General features: G+C 35.6%; 1 protein-coding gene across 1 annotated transcript in view; it reads left to right on the forward strand.

The window, feature by feature from the left end:
- The window catches only part of thsd7bb (thrombospondin, type I, domain containing 7Bb), a 111,341-nt gene that overhangs the window by 52,999 nt on the left and 34,657 nt on the right, over positions 1-23,685 (forward strand). The window contains exons 8-16 of the mRNA XM_056468854.1: positions 3,202-3,442; positions 3,524-3,639; positions 6,740-6,872; positions 10,040-10,143; positions 12,175-12,366; positions 14,279-14,587; positions 17,347-17,525; positions 21,170-21,175; positions 21,290-21,447. Coding sequence (XP_056324829.1) covers positions 3,202-3,442; positions 3,524-3,639; positions 6,740-6,872; positions 10,040-10,143; positions 12,175-12,366; positions 14,279-14,587; positions 17,347-17,525; positions 21,170-21,175; positions 21,290-21,447 — 1,438 coding nt within the window. The remainder of the gene's footprint in view (positions 1-3,201; positions 3,443-3,523; positions 3,640-6,739; positions 6,873-10,039; positions 10,144-12,174; positions 12,367-14,278; positions 14,588-17,346; positions 17,526-21,169; positions 21,176-21,289; positions 21,448-23,685) is intronic.

A 23,685-nucleotide genomic window follows, 5' to 3' on the forward strand; every position in this document is an offset into this window, starting at 1 on the left:
CCGGGTGCTCCGATTTCCCCCACAAGTCCAGAGACATGCGCTATAGGTGAACTGGGTAAGCTTAATTGTCCGAAGCGGCTGGAAGAGCATCCGGTGCGTAAAACATAATCTGGATAAGTTGGCGGTACGTTCTGCTGTGGTGACCCCTGATTAATAAAGGAAAAGAAAATGAAAGAATGACTGAATGTTATTATTATATTACGTTAATTATTATTATTTGATGTATTGTTTATTAATCTTGTTTAGTTTCTAATTTGTTGGCAAGGCTGATTATAATTAAATATTGTTTATTTATTCTAAATAATAGACAAAATTATTTAATGTAAAAATGTCTTTAAATGTAAAATTTGTTGGCTAAACTAATTACATATTTATGCATTCATAATTGTGCATCCTTAAAATGACAGCCAGGGCTGATGCTGGTTAATAAATCTAGTGAAATTGTAAAGGATTTTGATACATTAATACATAGACATTTTTGTCCTTTATGGACCTATGAGTTACCTTTCCAAATTGACACACAAGGGTTAAGCATTTGGTTCCCAACAAAAGTCCCTTTCAAGTAAATCAGGCATTCACTGTCGTAAATGTTGGACCAGCGTTTGGTCAAGTTAAAGCACGTGTACAGATACAATATTTTGAGTTAAAGTAGAAAATATCAAGTATGTTAAGCAAAAGAATTCACAAAAACCTGGTGAAAATGTAATATTTGATGAAGAAAAACGTACAGTCTTTATCAAAGCCCTCTTTTGAGATTCTTTCAGTTGAATTATTCACAAAGCCTCTTTTAAAACCTTTTTTAAAGTCAAAATCTCTAATTCCCACTTTTAAATGTGGTTTTATTAGTCTTTGTCCTGTCATCTCCAGACATGTTTCTTTCATGTCGGTCCCCATAAAGCAGATCTTTCCTATGAATTATAGATTGTTCCTTTATGACACACTCATCAGGCACATAACCTCCATTTGACCCTCAAACACATGCTCCTTTGTCTTTAAATATGACCAGACGGAGATATATTCAGCATGAAATTGATCTAATGTGACAGTGAAGAAAAAATCAGGCTGTTCTTTTAAACTTTCTGTTAGTCAAAGAATATTATGTTTCACAGCAATAAATTATGTTTTAAAAAGATAGCAGGTATTATTTCACAATATTTTGTGCTACTGTATTTTTGATTAAGCATTAGTAGGCCCACACGGAATCTGCACCTGCAGAAATCCACAGACTTCAATGAGTATATTCATTTCATTTAATTAATATTACTGACTAATATGATAACGTTCATATGATTTATCTACAATACACTTTAAGTGATATTTTCTATCTTTAAATAGATATATTATATGAGAGACTTGCTTTGTTAGGTATTTTAAAAAGGTATTTTTTTATTTCATTAAGTTTTTAGTTACTCCCAAAATCATTACGCTTAAATCTGCAGATTTTTTTACAAAATTCTGTGCAGAAATAGCAAAAAAAAATTATGTCTGACCCTAAACATAAGAGACTTTTGTCTACATGCATTCATTCGTTCATTTATTTTTCTTCGGCTTTGTCCCTTTACTTATCAGGCATATGTTTTACACAGCAGATGCCTATTCAGACACAGTCCAGTACTGGGAAACACCCATACACACATTATGGAAATGATGGAACAGTCTGGAACAGATTCTCAAACAATGTCAGGATAATAATCAATTTAAAAAGTTGTATAAATATATATTATTAAGGGAATATTATGATGAATATAGGTGATTGAAAAAGAATAAATTGAGAAAGGTATGATGACATTTCAATTAATGGCTGTTTGCAATATGTAGTTTTGGGTCTATGTTATAAAATGAAAATGTACAAAGGGAATCAAACATATAATATGTCAAAGATGCCAAAAGGATAAAATATGTCTCATATAAAGCTCATATGTCTCATGTAAAAAGAAGAGATAAGTAATAGAAGAAATAAGTTGAAGTAATAGACGAATGATGTGTGTGGTAATAGGGTGGGAAAATAATAGGCTTGTGCTTCATCCTACTCCATTTCGTCCATGTTGAAATGTATTTTTGTTAAATAATTTTCATGTATGATTTTTCTATTGGAGATAAATAAATCAAATCAAATGTCTAATATAGTAATATAATCTAATTTAAATAATAATAAGTATAAAAATAATATATTAATAATTATCTATAATATAAATAATAAGAAAAGGTCAGTACCTGGATGGCAGACCACATGGGAAAGCTAGGTTGCTGCTGGAAGTGGTGTTAGGGAGACCAGCAGGGGGCACTCAACCTACATTCTGTGTGGATCCTAACGCCCCACTATGTTGATGGGGACTCTATACTGTTCAGTGAGCGCCGTCTTTCGAATGAGATGTTAAACCGAGGTCTTTAACATCTCATAAAAAAATCCCAGGATGTTCTTCAATAAAGAGTAGGGGTTTAACCCATATCATAGCTGGCTTCAACACTCTGTCTCCTCTCCACCAATCAGCTGGTGTGTGTGGTCTGGCACAATAAAGCTGTTGTCACGTCATCCAGGTGGATGCTGCACACTGGTGGTGGATAAGGAGATTCCACAAAAAAATGTGTAAAAAGTGCTTTGAGTGTCCAGAAAAACGCTATATAATGGTTAGGTATTATTATTATTATTATTATTATTCATTTATTCATTCATTTTCTTTTCGGCTTCGTCCCTTTATTAATCCGGGGTCGCCACAGCGGATTGAACCGCCAACTTATCCAGCACATACTTTACGCTGCGGATGCCCTTCCAGCTACAACCCATCTCTGGGAAACATCCACACATTCTTGCATTCACACACATGAACAGAGGAAACCCACGCGAATGCAGGGAGAACATGCAAACTCCACACAGAAACGCCAACTGACCCAGATGAGGCTCGAACCAGCGACCTTCTTGCTGAGAGGCGACAGCACTACCTATTATTTTGCTCATTAATATTATTATCATGCAAAAACGTGCTCTGTTTGGTAAAAAATATAGAGTGTTGGTAATAGAAGTGAAAAATATGAACCTTTAGAATACTCTTGAATGACTAAAGCCTCAGCTGACAATAAGCCAATAATAAGTGTGCTGAATGAATCCATATTGCAGCACTGCAGTTGAAGTTATAAATAAACACACAGTAGTCATTTCTGACAGATATAAACAGAACCTCAGAATCCTCTGTTTGGTTGTAGATGGAAAGCCGTGTCCTCCGGGCTCTGAGCTGGAGCAGTGGAGATCCTGCGGGACCCACTCATGCACCGTCTACTACTGGGACGCTTCACCCTGGGATCCCTGCATGCCAAACACCATCACAGACGAGACTGAAAGAAACAGCACAGACCAGATGGAGGATGACAGCACCTGCGGGACAGGGCTACAGACGCGCCAAGTCATGTGCAGGAGGGTTGGAAATGGGCACGTGCTGCCAAAACGGTAAAGAAACACAAAAATCTTACATACTAACTTCTGTTTAGACTTCTATGATGATCATTGGTATCTCCCATCTTCCTTTAGGTGTCCTGAGTCCTCTCGTCCAGACTCAGTCCGGGCCTGTTCACTACCTTGCAAAATGGACTGCATTGTTACAGCCTTTAGTGAATGGAGTATCTGTCCCACTTCTTGTTTGTCAGGTAAGCATATTCATTCAATGGTGCATCTGAAATCACACAGTGTCTGAGTAGCTAATACAGATATATTTTGTTTGTGATAATATATAGTATTAGGGTGACTTAGTGGCTCAGTGGTTAGCACTGTTGCCTCACAGCAAGAAGGTCACTGGTTTGAGTCCCAGCTGGGCCAATTAGCATTTCTGTTTGTAGATTGAATGTTCTCCCCGTGTTGGCGTGGGTTTCCTGTGGGTTCTCCGGCTTCCCCCAGAGTTGAAAGACATGCGCAATATGTAAATTGAATAAACTAAATTGGCCATAGTGTATGAGTGTGAATGAGTGTGTATGGATGTTTCCCAGTACTGGGTTGCAGCTGGAAGAGCATCCACTGTGTAAAACATATGCTGGATAAGTTGGTGGTTCATTCCTGTGGCAACCCCTGATTAATAAAGGGACTAAGCCGAAGGAAAATGAATGAATAAACGAATACATAGTATTGACCTTATAATTGATCTTTTAAGCTCGAGACTTTTCGTCTCATTTACTTCCGTTGATTTTTAACATGCTTGATATTGCAAACTGACATTTTATTATTGTATTTATTCAACTATTTGTATAGTCATGGATGCACTTTGATCGATTTCTTACAATTGCAAAAATGATCGCACTTCCACATTGTAGAATAAGGTCAATATGTAAGGAATAAAGTACATCCGGGCGGTTGTTATCACAGAATAAAGTCCGACAGGCTTATCAGCAGCCCGACGTGAAGCAAAACACTGTTGTATAAGACTAAAGGGCTTTATTCTGCGATAACAACCACCTGGATGTACTTTATCCCACATATTACATGGCCATTTGCTACAAAACATGAATATTAGACACAACACATTGTTTTGAGCCGTAATAATTTAATAATTCTAAAGCAAAGCTGACAGAAACAAAAATGGCTCAATGGAGCATATACTAACTGACATATTATTCAGTCACAAGATTGCCCCATTCAGTCAAAAACAGAGATGAGACAGACAAGCATATTTATTGATGAGAATTTGTTAATTGACATTAACAGCCTAGTTCACACTACATGACTTTAAACATTGGCAGATCACTGTGCCGTTCACACTACATGACTTGATTTTGTCTTTAAAATATTTTGTGGTGTGTGGTGGGGGTCACACACTACATGATATGATAACTAGTTTTCCAACAGCTGTGTCAATCTACCAAACCACAGAAAGGTTGAGGGAGGAGCTGTCAGAAAAAGTTGAACGCTTGTGTGCTAATGACATCACTGACAGCATTTCAAACTTTACTGAAAGCTTTCAAGGGAGCGTTTAAAACCATTGTCAATCAGCTGATGCATCCTATACCCAATAATTCCCAATAAATCCTATACCCAATTCACATATACCGCATGTCTGGACTGTGGGGGAAACCGGAGCACCCAGAGAAACCTACGCGAACAGAGGGAGAACATGCAAACTCCACACAGAAATGCCAACCGACCCAGCCAAAGCTCAAACCAGTGACCTTCTTGCTGTGAGGCGAGACTGCGCCACCGTGCTGCTGGATTTGTCTTTCAAAGCAGCATATTCTGTGCCGGGAATTAACTCCTGTTTATGAAAGTAAAAATGAAAGCGAGGCCCAGACCTTTGCAGGTGTTCTAGTAGCTTAACTAGTTATAGGCTGCATAACCAAAAAGATAGTATTTTGAGTGTAAACCCAGAGCAAAGCAAGTGCATTGATGCCCATTTTGGCCAATCAGAGACATTTCTGTTCAGCTCCTGAACACAACGAGTATTCAGCTCATGCTGATATGCTCTTTATGCAGCTAGTCACTACATCTGACCGCACATGGGGTTGACTGGTCTGGAATATTTAACATGCTAAAGCACAATCCCAATTCTATTTTTGTACCCCTACCCACAAATTAAAACTGAGGGTTAATGGGAAGGGCTTCAAAATTTACCCCAAAGAATTTGGACAGCACTAAAGCACCTGCACACGTCATCATATGACCTCACGATTTCTTGCTTTATATGAGATCAGACGATCGTGACTGCTGTAGTTATTCCAGTTGCTTTATTTGGTATTTATCTTCAAGAAATCACTGAAGGTATATATCATGTTATCATAACGATATAATGTGGCAATAAAATTGTAACTATACTGTGTATTTACACAGTAGCCATATTCATTTAAAACATATGAAAACAACATTAACATTATAGCAGACACTGTAAAAATGCCCATTCTCAGCCCCTAGACTTTTCTGACAGGGTATTTGAGTGTCATTGAGTGTCAGAATGTTGTGGGACTGCTGTACAGGAGTTATTATTATACAACCATGTATTAAGTAAGGGATAATCAACAGATTGTTGTGCATTTATAGGTATTTAAATGCACCTTGCAGAGGCAAAGAACCACTGAATGTTAAGCAGAGGCAAAAGAGATTATGTGTGTGAATGTAAATGACACTGGCATATCTAATAGCTCATAGTACAATGTGTTAGCTACCTCTATATTTTCAAGCATGTTTCCGAGCTGGTTAATCCCCAATCAGGGCCTTGGTTGAAGCACACGTCAGTGTCCTTGAGATTACACAGAGGAATGAGGGCTCCGTCAACTATCACTGAGTTAATATGGTTACTACTAATGTTTTGGGGAAGCACTTTTATTTCAAACTGTGATCAAAACTGACTGGAACTGGAAATGACTATATTACACAACTTCCAGTCAGTCAGAATCAAGAATTTTAAAATAACATGGAATAACATGGGGAGGTCAGATAAAATATAAACAAACTGCATCCATCATGTTGTCATTATCACATGACCTACCAGCATCAATGTCACTTCATTTTCATCTCCTTTCATGGCCTCATTGGATAGTATAGGAGAGTGTCCATTGAATAGGTGGAAAAAATATATATCTTGTGGGTAACTAATGTCTACAGTTTTTTGAATGCCATTATTCAACTCATGTAATGTTTTTTTACACACTTTATAGTAGGAAAATAAGCCATTTCATATGCAGGGATCGTCAGCATCCCCTTAACAGCACATAAATTCGCCCGTATGTTTCATCATTGTGATTTGTTTTGTTTTTTTCACTTCTGTAGTGAATGCTACTGTCTCAACCCAGTCCCGGCACAGGATCATCATCCAGAGACATGCTAACGGAGGTCAAGAGTGTCCAGATACTCTTTATGAAGAGAGAGACTGCGATCCACCTCCTCTGTGCCCAACATACAGGTGAAAAAACTAATTACTTCATAATATAAATGGGTGATACATTGGAGGAAAAGGCGAGGATTATTTGGTATTGGTTTAGTAACAGAATATAACCAGTTATGATTCACTGATTCTTTACTGAAGTAATTCACCACGGTAACATGCTATGGCAAGGGAGGCGAGATGCATATGCGAGTAATTAAAAATTCTCCAACTATTTTAAAAGCTAACCTCAGGGCAAATTTCACGCTGCTAGTGAGTTTGTTTGTGAAACTGAAGGTACAGTATAACCCAAGACCCCTATGTCATTGCTTTTTGTTATGCTCCATCTTTTCCACTCACTGAACAGATTTTTGTCGCTTGCAATCTCTGCCTATACAAAGTATGGCTCACTGAGTAAACGCATTGAATTCAATGTGTTTGAATGCTGATGTTGGTTTGCAGAACTATTTACATTAAAAGCAAAGCAATCTCAGCCTCTGCTGATGCCGTGTTTATCTTTGGCACTTCCATTTTTTGTAGAGTTTTGTACATTTGTATATATTTGCATTAGAAGCAAAATTGAAAATTGAGGTTGCAATACATCATCGATTTATTAGGTACACTTTATTAGGTACACCTTACTAGTACCGGGTTGGACCCCCTTTTGCCTTCAGAACTGCCATAATCCTTCGTGTCATAGATTCAACAAGGTACTGGAAATATTCCCCAGAGATTTTGGTCCATATTGACATGATAGCATCATGCAGTTGCTGCAGATTTGTCGGCTGCACATCCATGATGCGAATCTCCTGTTCCACCACATCCCAAAGGTTCTCTACTGGATTGAGATCTGGTGTCTGTGGAGGCCAGTTGAGCACAGTGAACTCAATGTCATGTTCAAGAAACTAGTCTGAAATGATTCACGCTTTATGACATGGTGCGTTATCCTGCTGCAAGTAGTCATCAGTTGATGGGTACACTGTACTCATAAAGGGATGGACATGATCAGCAACAGAACTCAGGTTGTAGCGTTGACAAAATGCTCGATTGGTACTAATAATGGGCCAAGACAGGATGGATCCATGCTTTCATGTTGTTGACGTCAAATTCTGACCCTACCATCTGATTGTTGAAGCAGAAATCGAGACTCATCAAACCAGACAACATTTTTTCAATTTTCTATTGTCCTATTTTGCTGAGCCTGTGTGAATTGTAGCCTCAGTTTCCTGTTCTTAGCTGATAGGAGTGGCACCCGGTGTGGTCTTCTGCTGTTGTTGCACATCCGACTCAAGGTTGGATGTGATGTGTGTTCAGAGATGCTCTTCTGCATACCTCGGTTGTAACAAGTGGTTATTTGAGTTACTGTTACCTTTCTATCAGCTGGAACCAGTCTGGCCATTCTGCTCCTGAATGTCCCAGTAGATCAGCAGTTTTTGAAATACTCAGACCAGCCTGTCTGGCACCAACAATCATGCCAAGTTCGTAGTCACTTAATTCACCTTCCTTCCCCGTTCTGATGCTCGGTTTGAACTGCAGCAGAAGGTCTTGACCATGTCTACATGCCTGAATGCATTAAGTTGCTGCTATGTGATTGGCTGATTTGAAATTTCTGTAAATGAGCAGTTGGACAGGTGTACCTAATAAAGTGGCCAGTGAGTGTATTTTAAAGTATGAAAGCTATATTTTCGCTATTATTACTGTCTCTGTTATTGTGGTTCATCTGAACAAGTGTGAAACTTCTCAAAAGATGAGATGTTTCCAAACAAATTCTGATGTTCTTCAACTTAAATATGAATGTAACACAGACCAAAGACATCTGAGCCAAAAACAGTACATGGTGTCACAAAATGAGACCATAAAATTACAGAATGCACAAGCATAGCTATTTTCTTGGAATGTTGTGCATTTCAGTGGAATCATGTCTCCTTGCTGCAGATCTCCATTAGTTTGTGTTACAGAGGATTTCCTGACTCTGTTTTGACTTCTCTACACAGTTTATTAGCTCTTTATGTATTCCCAGATGAGTCAAATAATGCCATAACATATACACAGTACACACATATAATGAGCAAGTTCAGCCTAGGTCCCTTTAAGGCAAGTCAATTCACTCGGCAGCCATCTGAGTTGAATGGGGAAACATCAAATTCTCCAAAACTACTTGTCAAGCTTATGATTACATTACATATTTGGAATTACCAATAAAATTAAACAACAACTGTCTATTTAGTTTCATTTCTAAATGTTCATATCACACAAAATCTGCAGAAACTTGCGTCTGGTCCGAGCTCCTCCCCCGGAGAATTGTCATTCTATAGCGATCGCTGATTGGTTACTGTACTAGAAGGTGGGCTTTATTCACCTTATAGTGATCGCTGATTGGCTCCTGTACTAGAAGGCGGGGCTTCATTCATCATATAGACAGTTACACATTTCCCCATTCGAAAGTATACAAGTGACACATCTTTTGTATTCTATAGTCTTTGGTTCAGCCAAAGAGCATAGAATCACCAAGAGGCGGCACTCTAGTGCAATTTGGGAAACCACTTGATGGCGCGGCAGCCATTTTGGAATAAAAATTCCAATAGAACAACAGCATATTATAAATCTGTAAAATAAACTATTAAAAGTGCTGATGATTGTGATTGTAAGTGTTGTATTGTCGTCTTTCAGGATGTAACTCAGCTTTAATGCGCTTTTTAAATAAATGAATAAAAAACAAAGCAGCTGCTTGCTATCACGACAGCAATAAGATCCAATGGACAGCTGATCGCTTTCAATCCAAAATGGCAGAATCCGGGGTTGTTTCTGGGCGCTGCTGTTGCAATGGAAAGTTCTATTGAGTATCGCCAATTGGTCATTCTAAGATCTTTGGTTCAGCTCAGCTTTGTTTTGGATGTTCTCAAAGCATTTATGAATCTTTACTTTCTAACTTAAAAGAGTGTGCACAATCGGGACTATTTGTCTTTTGGTATGGACCACATGAACCAAACTAAAAGTGTGAACATACCCTTAATGTAGCCAAATTTCACTTTAAAACTAGACATTTAAAGCATTTTTTTAAATCCTTAAAATCAACCCCTTGTTGTCAATCCGTTAAAGTGTGATAATGTGTATTCCTACTAACTCACCATCAAAGCACAAAATGTTCTTAAGATATAAGTGGAAATCCGCCAAGGTGTTTTCTGTGTCCTGATGTTTGCTGGCAGATGGCAGACACACCGCTGGCATCAGTGTGTTCTGGTACTCGATTCAGTGCGGCAGGCTGTTGGAGGGCCCGCGGAGGCATGCGGCTCTGGCCTGGAGACAAGAGGTAAGTGACAGATTAGGATCTCCATATGATTTTAAGTTTTATAAGCGAAGTTATGCAAAATTGGGGTAGCTGTAGGGCGATCATTTACCTTAGGCTTTCAGAGGGAATTCTTTGGCTGCAATTTTCCACAATATTTATGGCTTATAGAAAGTTGCCAAAATGTCACACACTGCGTGGTGTGATATCTGACATCTCCTCTTTTCAAACACCCCGCTGGTGCTTCATGTAAATTTAAAGGCAAGCAGCGACCTATGAAGACACTGTCAGGATCCTTTCAGAATGCATTTTGCACCAATTGCACAGGAGCAAACTTTGGATTTAGTTTGGAAATTTGTTCATTCTGGATGCTCACTGTGGGGTTTGGGAAACATAAATCATATACAGTTGAAGTCAAAATTAATAGCCCCCATGTTTTTCTTTTGGTTTTTAGATATTTCCCAAATCATGTGTAACAGAGCAAGGACATTTTCCCAGTATCTCCTATAATATTTTTTTTCTTTCAGAGAAAGTCTGATTTGTTTTATTTCGGCTAGAATAAAAGTTTTTCATGTTTTGAATACAATTTTAAGGTCAATATTATTAGTCCCTGTAAGTTATTTTTTTGTCTACAGAACAAACCATTGTTATACAATGACTATGCCTAATGAATAATTTTCCTAATTATTCTGATTTTCCCAGTCAGTTAACCTAGTTAAGCCTTTAAGCTGAATACTAGTATTTTGAAAAATATGTAGTAAAATATTATGTACTGTCATGTTGACAAAGATAAAAAAATATTAGAAATGAGTTATTAAATCTGTCATGTTTAGAAATGTGTTAAAAAATCTTTCCTTTATACAGAAATTGGAAGACAAAAATAATATTTCTGACTTCAACTGCATATCTTATACTGTTGAATTTGATTCAGTGGGACAGTTAGGATGTATAAATGTGTTATACAAATTGATTCAGCTCACGTTTGAGAATGGATGATGGCCAGTATGTTATAATAGTATCAGTATGTTGTGTCTATCTTCCTATAAAATATATTTCACACTTTTACTTAAAAACCATCATAATTACTCAGTTACAGTTTTACTTTTATCACTTAAGATGTTTAGTAATTTTCTAGTCACCTAAACAAATAATATAGGTTGACACTGTTAATGTTAAATATATTTAGCAATTTGCATTACAGTCATTCATTTCAACAATAATAAAGTGTAAATTTTGTAATATCCAGCCAGCAACATGTGTGTTATGTTATAGGTTTTATTACATTTATATATTAGTTTTTATTCCAAAGTGTATTTTATGATTTAATCCAAACGCATTTATGACCCTGGACCACAAAACCATAAAAATAAGTCTTCTTTTTTTATGTGATCTATACATCTGAATAACGCTAATTAAACAAGACTTACATTGTAAGGAAAGGATAATATTTGGCCGAGACATACAGCTGTTTGAACATTTGGAATCTGAAACATTTGGAAAGTTGGGTGGCATGGTGGTTCAGTGGTTAGCTGTCAAATCACAGCAAGAAGGTTGCTGGTTCGATTCCCGAATGGCATTTCTGTGTGGAGTGTACATGTTCTCCCTGTGTTCACGTGGGTTTCCTCTGGGTACTCCCACAGTCCAAAGACATGCGCTAGGTGAATTGGATTAACTAAATTGGTTGTAGAGTATGTGTTTGTGTGTGAATGAGCATTTAGGTGTTTCCCAGTGCTGGGTTGCGGCTCGAAGGGCATTCGCTGCAAAAAAACATATGCATGGCAGCTCATCCCAGCCCGTAATAAATAAGGGACTAAGCCAAAGTTTCGATATATTCACAGCAGAAAATGTACAAAATATCTTGATTAAACATGATCTTTATTTAATATTCTAATGATTTTTGGCATAAGAGCAAAACTGATCAAACTGATAGTCCCTTTATTTTAATTGAAGTTTTTGTGGTTCAGGATCACATTCGATTGTTCAAGCTGACTGTTATCCATAACATTTGATCTGTCATTGAACTCTTGATTAAACTGTTGTTTCTGGTGTTTTCAGAGGTGACGTGTGTGAGTGCAGATGATGCTCCAGCAGAAATGGCAGAGTGTGTGAGCTGGGCAGGACTGATGCCGGTGTCAGTGAGGGAGTGTCGTGTGCCATGCAGAGATGAATGCAGCTTCACCTCCTGGAGCAGATTCAGCCAGTGTCAGGGCTGTGGAAGCTGGCGCACCCGTACCCGATCTCTCATAGGTACCACAGTCAGTAGAGCTGAGGATCCATTCAGATATCCTGATTAGATTCAAAAACATAAGCTCTCGATTTAGTTCAAGTCTCAATTTGATTCAGTATGTATAGATGCAATACAAATACTAATAATATTTTTTTAAATGATCAGTGTGAACAATTTATGTCAGATACAGTTGAAGTCAATTATTCGCCCTCCTGTATTTTTTCTTTTTCAAATATTTACTAAATTATGTTTAAGAGTATGGAATTGTTCACAGTATTTCCTATAATATTTTTTTTCTCCTGGAGAAAGTCTTATTTGTTTTATTTCAGCTACAATAAAAGCAGTTTAAAATATTTTTGAAAACATTTTAAGGTCTATAAAATGAATATAAAAAGCAGATAATAATTCAGAAGGGCAAAAATTTCCAACTTCGACTGTATATATAGTTGGTGACATACAAGACATGTATGTGTCACAATCACCAGCAATCTAATCCTGACAGATTGCTGGCAAACAAGCAGATCAACATGAACTACAAGTTCTAGTCATGCACCTCGCACACAGCTGTTCCTGTTTCAGTTTGATTACATGTGCACATATACAGTCAGAGGATGATTACAAACTGATTGCAAGGACTATTTATACAGCACACACACAAGTCTTGTTAAACAGTATTGTGAATATTATGACGTGTTTTCCTTGCCTTACCTTGCCTTGCCTTGCCTTGTTCTGACCCTTGCTTTGTTTTGTTTGTTTACGTTGCTTGTTGCTGGGGGGGGGTTAGGGCGCGTTTGCCACCCTCACTATTATGCCGCCCTGCGGCCACCTATGTCGCCTCTATGGACGCGTCAGCCCTGAGTGTGTTAAAACAGTTTAAACACAGGAGTTCATGAGGAGTTAAGGATGAGTTAATGATAATGTGTCCCTCCAAGTAAAATCATGACATAGTTATACATTAACAGCACATGAGTTCATGTTGGTTATATTTAGCTAAAACTTAAATGTTAATTAATACATTAATTAAGGACATGTACGAACAAGTAATTAAAGTAGCCTTTATTTACTCATAAACTCTTGTGACTCATGTTGTAGTTAAAGGTATGCCGAGTTCAGACTGCATGATTTTAGCCCCGATTCTGACTCGCCGACAGGTTTTGAGAAATCGCAGACAAATGCCTGAAATCACAGGTAAATCGGTGCTGGTGCACGCAAGTAACAATCACACAATGTGAATTATCAAAGACGGTATCTGAGAGAATGGCTGATGAGTCGCTGATGCCCGTGAGATATTTGGCATGGTAAATATCTGGAGCTGTCAGCAATTCAAATCATGCCGTGTGAAATGAGTTTTGACTGAAAGTAACATCGGCGATCGCCTACAGCCAATGAGAGAGCAGCATTCACTAGCATCAATACCTGCAGGCCAGCGAGAGCAGTATGGTCAGATTGGGCGGTTTCCCGTGTAGAACAGTGTAGAAACTCTTGTGATCTCCCTCCCCGACACAACCCAATAATAAAGTTATATCTAGTTTACATATTAATCCATCATTATTCATGTACTGTTATTGTAAAGTGTTACCCAAAAGATGCTGCTCCTTTTTAATGTTTGTCATGTTTCTTTGCTGCTTTAATGTATTTTAGTGCTGCACTTTATGAATATGTTCACAGATATCTCTGTCAGTTGACATTATTACATATGTCCATTATTACATGTGTACTACACTTCACTTTACGTGCTACACTCCGAAAACTACCTACAGTAGAATAGAGAATATAGGGAAAAAATGTTCACAGCTTTTGAGAATCAATATTCGATCGACCACTTCTTAAAAACTATTAATATAAAAAAAAACTTTTTTTTTTTTGGTTGATGAATTATTCACGTGATGTTTTCTGAAAGCACGCTCTCCTGACTTTCGTTCACTCTCTCAGGTCGCAGTAAGAAACGCTGGCGATGCCAACAGGAGGAGTTGTTTCCTCTGCTGGAGAAAGAAGCCTGTCCTTGTTCTGAATTTCACAGCAGGCCTCAGGGTCCCTGGTCTCCATGTTTACTCTCAACAGTGAAGAGCACTGCTGGACAGCCTTTCATTCAAGGAGTTTTCCACCAAGGCCAGAAGGCAGTCCAGGACTGGCGAGGCCTGAGGAGGAGCAGTGAGTGTGGGCACGGGAGACGCTACAGAGCTCTGGTCTGTCTGGATCATCTAAGGCAGCTGGTGGAGCCGATGCTCTGCAGCATCTCTGGTGAGGAGGAACACTTCACAAATGAGTTTAAATGTAATGTCAATGAATATAAGTATGTTAATTTAAATGTAATCTAATTATACAGCTGAAGTCAGAATGATTAGCATCTCTTTGAATTTTTTTTTTCTATTTTAAATATTTCCTAAGTGATGTTTAACAGAGCAAAGAAATTTTCACAGTATGTCTGATCATATTTTTTCTTCTGGAGAAAGTCTTAATTGTTTTATTTCAGCTAGAATAAAAGCAGTTTTTAATTTTTCAAAAGCCATTTAAGGTCAAAATCATTAAGTTATATTTTTTCTGATAGTCTACAGAACAAACCATCTTTATACAATAACTTGCCTAATTACCCTAACCTGCCTAGTTAACCTAATTAACCTAGTTAAGCCTTTAAATGTCACTTTAAGCTGTATAGAAGTGTCTTAAAATATCTAGTCAAATATTATTTACTGCCATCATGGCAAAGATAAAATAAATCAGTGATTATAAATGAGTTATTAAAACTATTATTTAGAAATGTGTTAAAAAAAAATCTTCTCTCCGATAAACAGAAATTGGGGAAAAAATAAACAGGGGGCTAAAAATTCAGGGGGACTAATAATTCTGACTTCAACTGTATATAATTCTAACAATTGTAATGTTAGAATGTCATTATAATAAATAAGTCATATTTATATTAGGGATGCTCCGATCGATTGTTATCGGCCAATAATCACATTTAATGACTCGATTGGTACTCTCTGATCTGGCCGATCTCATGAACCGATCCCAAATGTTTGTTTATGTGTTTACAAGCAGACGAAGATGCATATGTGTACTCGGGTTATACTTACAGCAGCTACTGCATGTATTTAGGCTTTTTTACATGTAAGTACTTAAAGTTCTGTGTTTTTGACAATAATGCAACTTTACTAAAACCTGGCTGGAAATATTAGATACTTTTTTTTATTACATTGTTAACATGGATATCTAATAATATATAACTTCTTGTAAAATACTTATTGCAATAAACAGTAGTTTATAAAACTATTTCCTTTTAGTAAGTAATGGATTTATAGATCCTTTGACTTTTGCATCAAATATGCACTCCAAACTTTTTCTTGGTTGAGACATGTTGAATTCTTCTTTCATCATTTTCATTGTTTCCAAATTGCATTATTAGTAAATTTTCTTACCATTTTTTTATTTTTTTATCTGTGCTATCTATTAAGTTCTGTAAAACTGCCTCTGGCCATGACATGTTCACACCTAAATGGTTAAAAGAGACGTGCTTAAGGGATTATATGCCGCAATCGCCATTTATTGTCTTAAGTAAGGAGAGATCTCCACTTAAGTATCATACTTGGAGGGAAAATTTGCTTAATTTATTATAAAGCTTGAAGCATCAGAATCGGTACTCTATATCAGCTGATCACCATGACGAGGTATCGGTACTCAGTATCAGCTGCAAAAATCCTGATCGGAGCATCCTTAATTTATTTAATAATATTATAACTTTTATAATTATAAATAATATTTTTCATAAATCTAAAACATTTTTTATAATAATACCAATATACTGTATAACTATAATAATTATAAATAAATATTATATATTATAAACAAAAATAACAAATAATATGTATGAAATGTTTAATTATTTTATTTTTATTAGTGTGTGTGTGTGTGTGTGTGTGTGTGTGCGTGTGCGTGTGCGTGTGCGTGCCTGTGTGAGTGTGTGTGTGTTTTTGCATATATACACTTATTTAAAATTTTTGATGTATGTGATTTTAAATTTGATGTTAATAACTATAAGTATGTTCATTTACATATAGTCTAATATATTATATGAAGTAATATATAGATTTTTCAGTATTTACTCATTCATATTTATAATGATTAACAAATAACAAATATACACAGAAACACACACACATATATTTGTATATATAGATGTATACATATACAATTCGCCTCACAGCAAGAAGGTCACTGGTTCGAGCCTTGGCACGGTCAGTTGGCATTTCTGTGTGGAGTTTGCATGTTCTCCCCTTGTTGGTGTGGGTTTCCTCCGGGTGCTCCGATTTCCCCCACAAGTCCAAAGACATGTGGTACAGGTGAATTTGGTAGGCTAAATTGTCTGTAGTGTATGAGTGTGTATGGATTTCCCAGTGATGGGTTGACGGTTCATTCTGCTGTGACGACCCCAGATTAATAAAGGAACTAAGCCGAAAAGAAAATGAATGAATGAATGATATATACAATTGAAGTCAGAATTATTAGCCCCCCTGAATTATTAGGCCTCCCTGTTTATTTTTTCCCCAATTTCTGTTTAACGGAGAGATTTTTTTTAACACATTTCTAAACATAATAGTTTTAATAACTCATTTCTAATAACTGATTTATTTTATCTTTGCCATGATGACAGTAAATAATATTTGACTAGATATTTTTCAAGACACTTCTATACAGCTTAAAGTGACATTTAAAGGCTTAAGTAGGGTAATTAGGTTAACTAGGCAAGTTAGGGTAATTAGGCAAGTTATTGTATAATGATTGAATGTTCTGTAGACTATCGGAAAAAATATATATCTGAAAGGGGCTAATAATTTTGACCTTAAAAGGGTTTTCAAAAAATTTAAAACTGCTTTTATTCTAGTCTATGATTCCCTTGCTTTGTTAAACATTATATATATACAGTTACACTCTTGTGTTTTGTTTTTTTTTGGACCATTTCTATGAGATGTATCTCTAAAGAACTGTTGTGTCTGTTGCGGCAGGTTATGAAGAGGAGTCGTGTCATGTGTCCTGTTCTACAGACTGTAAGCTGAGTGAATGGTCGCACTGGTCTGCCTGCAGCGCCTCCTGTGGTGGAGGTGTGAAAGTTCGCTCTCAATGGCTGCGAGAGAAGCCCTTCAATGGAGGTCGACCCTGCCCAAAACTCAACTCCAAAAATCAGGTGAGAAAGCTTTTGAGAGAAGTAATTTTTCTGTCCTTTATCAACCAAGTAAGAAATTAATGAACTAGTTAGTTTATATAAGATACGAGCAGCCGATTTGAATGTTATCAATCGATTGAATGGCCATTTTTGGTGGTTATCAGCTGATAGATATGGGCCAGTAGGGACCTTCTGTGCCTTCATGGGACCTTCATGCACATGGAAATTTAGCTATAGATCACATACATCTGCGGCCGGAAGTTGACGATAATTATTTATATTATTTATTACCCCAACTCTAAACCCAACCATCACAATAATGTAAAAACAGATCTGGATCTGGAGGCTTCTCTATTGGTATAGCTGATTAACTATGTGGATGGATGATAACAGCCTTCTGAGCCTACCAGTAGGTGCCAAAGACATCTACTAGCCCATATCTATTAGCTGACAACCACTGATAATGCATATTCAATCAAGTGATAACATTCAAAGCAGGTAATACGAGTTGTTCTGGGAAATTAAAATATCGAGAGACCTTGATTAAGGGATGGGTATTTTTCACAAATATTACATCTGAATATTCAGCCTGATCTCACAAGAAATCGTAAGTATTTTACGTTTTGTCAGTTTAGTGGCTAATTCGTAAGAATTTGTACGAGTTCAGTCGTGCGAAATTGTACGATTTTAAAAAGGAGGCGTGGCACCTAACCCCACCCCTAAACCCAACCGTCATTGGGGGATGAGCAAATCGTACTAAATTGTACGAATTAGATCGTACGAATTCATACGAATTAGCCACTAAATGAAAAAGTTACGAATTGCAGTGAGATTATGTTGGAATATTTGTGCTATTAAAAACAAACAATTTATGTTTATTTAAAATTAAGACGTGTTTATTTAAGTAAATGCAATTTCACATTTTTAAATAAATAAAAAATTATTAATATTTATAAAAATATTGTTTTAATCAAACAATATTTTGTATCTAAACACATTTTTAAGCTAAATTCAAATGCTTAATGTCCTTTTTTTGCTGTTTTAGATGGAAAAAAATTTAAATAAATAAAGATATTAAAAATTATTACAAATATTTGTACATTGTGCAAAGCAAACAATTTTTTTTAATAAGTATTAATGTAAATTTTGTAATTACTTTGATAATAATAATAATCAATTGATAATAGTTTGAGTCTATTAATCTAACAAAATGGCATGCTGTTCAATTATGCATGTTTGTGTTTAAATTATGTGTGCTTATTTAAATTTATGATGTGTTTTTGTAAGTAAATGTAATTTAAGATGTTATTTTTAATCAAACGTCATTTTTTCTATCTTTCTAAACACGTTTTTAAGTTAAATTCGTACGCATAATGTCCTTTTTTTGCTTTTAGATGAAAAAAATCTAATAAATAAAGGACATAACAGAAAACAATAGTGTGCAGAGCAAACTGAAAAAAAAACGTAAATAAGCAATAATGTAAATACTATTCAAATATTTGCGCACACCGCCAATTAGACTGATTGATAATGGTTCTTTGAGTCCATTTAATCTAACAAAATGGCATGCTGTTCAATTATACATGTCTTTGTTCAAATTATTTGTTGATATATATTTAGGACAGGCTGTGTATATGTGTGTGTGTGCATGCACAACAGTATGATAAATTATTGATCTGGCCAGTCTTTGGTGGTCTTCCCCCGTCTCTCCATTTTTAGTCATTTCTATTATGTTTTAACCTTTTTCTGTACTGGTATAACAAGCCTAGTGAGGATGACGAGCTCCGGGGACTAAATCTCTCATCCCCATCCCTGCTTTTTGCTCTTTTCCCCCCTTTTATTTCACTCTCTTTATTTTATATTCCATCAGGGCAGGTCAAGCAGCATTAAAGTTTCATGGATCTGAACTGGAGTCAGCAAGCATTTCCTTCAGCTCAGTTTCCCTCATATAAATGAATCAGTAAATAACCAATCTACGGCGAGGGAAGCATGTTCCAATCAAAACTAATGGAAAATCTTTCTTTTTCTTTTCTTTTCTGGTTTCTCTTCTCACTTTTAATTTCCTGACCCCCCTACTTTTATTCTTTTCTGTATTAATTTCATGTCCTTTTCCATTTCTTATTTCCTTTTTCCATTCCTTTCCTTTTTATCCACTCTTTTCATTTGCTTTCCATTTATCATTTTATTTCCTTGATTTGTTTTTATATTCACTCATTTCCATTCTTCTTTCATTTCCTTTTTAATTTCTTTTCCACTTTCCACTTCCCTTCCCATTTATTTTCTTTGTCATCTCTTTTTTTCCATTTTCCTGTTTCCTTTTCCTTCTTTTCACTCTTTTCTTTACCAAATACTTTTCCTCACAATTTATCATTTGATGTTTTTTATATATTTCCTATTATTTATTCCTAAATTATATATTTTCCCATTTTTCTGCATTCATACCACTGTTTTTTTTTTCACCATTTTTACTTCTATTTTTCTTTTTCATTTTTTACTTTCCTGTTTCACTACTCTACTATTCGCTCTTCCATTCTTTTTCCTTTACTTTTACTTTTTATTATGTTAATTTCTGCTTTCTGTTCCTCTCGTCTCCTTTTATTTATGCATTTGTTTTATTTCCCCTTCTTGTCATTTTCCAACTTCTTTGGTTTTCCTTTTCCTTTCCTCACATTTTTTTTAATTTTCTGATTTTTTAAAAAATATTTCCTCTTCCTTTTTATATCCATTTTTCTGCATTCATACCACTGTTTTTTGTCTTCTTCACCATTTCTATTTCTGTTTTCATTTTCTTTCTTTTTTTCATTTCATGCTTACCTGTTTCACCATTCGCTCTCCCATTCTTTTTCCTTTGCTTTAACTTTTTATTCTGTTCATTTCTGCTTCCTGTACCTCTCATCTCTTTTTATTCATGCATTTGTTTCATTTCCTTTCCTTGTAATTTTCTTTTGTTTTCTTTTTCTTCCATGTTTTCATTTTCTGTTTTTTATTTTTTGTATATTTCCTCCTTCTTTTTATTTCCATTTTTCTGCATTCATACCACTGTTTTTTGTCTTTTTCACCATTTCTATTTCTGTATTCATTTTCTTTCTTTTTTTCATTTCTTACCTCTCTGTTTCACTACTTTACTATTCGCTCTTCCATTCTTTTTCCTTTACTTTTACTTTTTATTTTGTTAATGTCTGAATCCTGTTCCTTTCATCTCTCTTTTTATTCATGCATTTGTTTCATTTCCTTTGTCATTTTCCAACTTCTTTGGTTGTCCTTTTCCTTTCCTCCCCTGTTTTCATTTTCTGTTTTTTATATATTTCCCCTTTACATCCATTTTCTGCATTCATACCACTGTTTTTTTTCTTTTCTTCACCATTTTTACTTCTATTTTTCTTTTTCATCTCTTACTTTCCTCTTTTATAATTCACTCTTCCATTCTTTTTCCTTTACTTTTTATTTTGTTATTTTGTCTTTTTTTATTCATCCATTTGTTTCATTTCCTCTCCTTGTCATTTTCCAACTCCTTTGGTTTTCTTTTTCTGCTTCGTTCTTGATGTCATTTTCTTTCCCATTTTTCTTTCCCTTTCCACTCATTTCCTTCTTCCTCTTCCTTTATTTCTGTTCCTGCGTGTGGTTTTGCTGCTGCTCGTGTTCTGTTGATGTGGATCTCTACAAAGGCTCAGGTGAGTGCTTTAGACAACTGTATTTGATTTAAACAACAGTATTTTATTTTCTGTTTGAGACGCTCATGTAGTGTCCTAACTAAAAGCACAGCTGCATGTCTTGTGTGTGATCAGGTGTCTGAGGTACTGCCCTGTTACTCTGACTGCAATCAGTATATTTGGGAAGTGCAATCCTGGTCCGTGTGCATCATAAATCCACCGAATAACCTCTCCAACACTAAACCAAACCATCAGCCTGTCTGTGGAGAGGGTTTCCGGACCTCTAAAATCCGGTACGATTATCAGAACGAGATTTTCAATGAGAAAATTGTTAAAATGTAGTGAATGATTACAATGATTACAATTGCACCCAAATTAAAAGTTAATATTTACAAAATATATTTGTGTGTACTGTGTATATTTTTGTATATAGAAATGTATGCATGACTATACTGTATAAATATTATATTATATTATATTATATTATATTATATTATATTATATTATATTATATTATATTATATTATATTATATTATATTATATTATATTTATTATATTTTATATCATATTTATTATATTATATTATATTATATTATATTATATTATATTATATTATATTATATTATATTATATTATATTATATTATATTATATTATATTATATTATAAATACAAATTATATATAAATATTTATGTAAATAAGAGTGACACGGTGGCTCAGTGGTTGGCACTGTCGCCTCACAGCAAGGTTGGCATTTCTGTGGTCACACCTCTTGTTCTCCCTATGTTCGAGTGGGTTTCCTCCGGGTGCTCCGGTTTCCCCCACAGTCCAAAGACATGCGCAATAGGTGAATTGAATAAGCTTAGATGGCCGTAGTGTATGTGTGTAAATAAGTGTTTGGGTGTTTCCCAATACTGGGTTGCAGCTGGAAGGGCATCCGCTGTGTGAAACATATGCTGGATAAATTGAGGGTTTATTCCTCTCTGGCGACCCCTGATGAATAAAGTGATTAAGCTGAAGGAAAATGAATGAATGAATGAATGTATGTATATTTCCTTTGTATATAGTTTTTTGTATTTTATGTTCAGCATGTGTGTGTATTTATTCACATATACAGAAATATTAAGAGTGCACATATATATTATGTAAATTAAAATTTTTACCTTGAATGTGATTAATCGTGAAATGATAAATTAAGTGAGGTAAATAATAGTTTCATCAGTGTACCAGAAGTAAAACACAATATATCCTGACATTTTAATAGTGCTGTCAAGCAATTAATCATTAGTAATTGCAACTAATTGTTTGACGTTTGCACTATTAAAATGTTAGGATATGTTGTCTTTTATGTCAGGTTTTATTGATTGATTATTTACTACACTTTTCATTTTCCATTGTCTTTGCTTTTCCTTCTAAATGAATTGTCTTTTTTCCTTTTGTGTTTTTTTATTGTATTTTTATTAAAACATTTCCTCCATTTTCTATTCTTTACAGTACATTTTCACTTTCTTTCCTTCTTTCCTCTTCCTTTAAAATCTGTCTTTCTGTATTGGTTCAGTTTAATTAAAAAATAAATTTCATTCCTTTCCTTTCCATTAACTTCCCCTGTCTTTTATTTCTTTACTGTACTTGTGAATTTCTTACGCTTTCCTCCTCTTTTCCTTATTCTTTCCTCAAGCCTTTTCAAGTCCCCAAGTCTTTGTATTTAAACAAATTTACAGTTGTCTCATATAATTTTGTCATTTTGTCAAAGAACAGCAAAATACATGTATATTGTGTTTTACCTCTGGTATATTGATAAAACAGATCACTTATTACCTTTTCATTTTCAATATGCATGCCTTTTTCATTCATTAATTCATTTTCTTTTTGGCTTAGTCCCTTTATTAATCCGGGGTCGCCACAATGGAGTGAACCGCCAACTTATCCAGCATATGTTTTATGCAGCGGATGCCCTTCCAGCTGCAATCCAGTACTGGGAAACACTCATACACATTTATTCTCACACACACACACACACACACACACACACACACACACACACACACACACACACACACACGTTACGGCCAATTTAGTTTATTCAATTCCCCTATAGCACATGTCTTTGGACTGTGGGGGAAACCGGAGAACCTGGAGGAAACCCATTCCAACATGGGAAGAACATGCAAACTCCACACAGAAATGCCAACTGGTTCAGCAGGGACTCGAACCAGCGACCTTCTTGCTGTAAGGCAACAGTGCCAGCCACTGAGCCACCGTGTCACCCTTTTGATAACAGTATTTTGCTTTTGTGTTCTTCGATTTTCCTTTCACTCATTTCTTTCTTTTACATTTTCACTCCATTTCCCTTTTTTCCTACAGCAGTTTCCAAATCCTAGCCTTCTGTATTTGTTCAGTTTTATTTATTGTTTTGCTTTTCCTTTTGTCTTTCCTTTTTCCTCTTTCTTCCCTTTCAATTCATTTGCCCATTCTTTTATTTATTTACTGTACTTTTTACTTCTCTTTTCCCTTTCCTCAAGCCTTTCAA

The sequence above is a fragment of the Danio aesculapii genome, chromosome 11, assembly GCF_903798145.1.
Source record: "Danio aesculapii chromosome 11, fDanAes4.1, whole genome shotgun sequence".
Taxonomy (NCBI): Eukaryota; Metazoa; Chordata; class Actinopteri; order Cypriniformes; family Danionidae; genus Danio; species Danio aesculapii.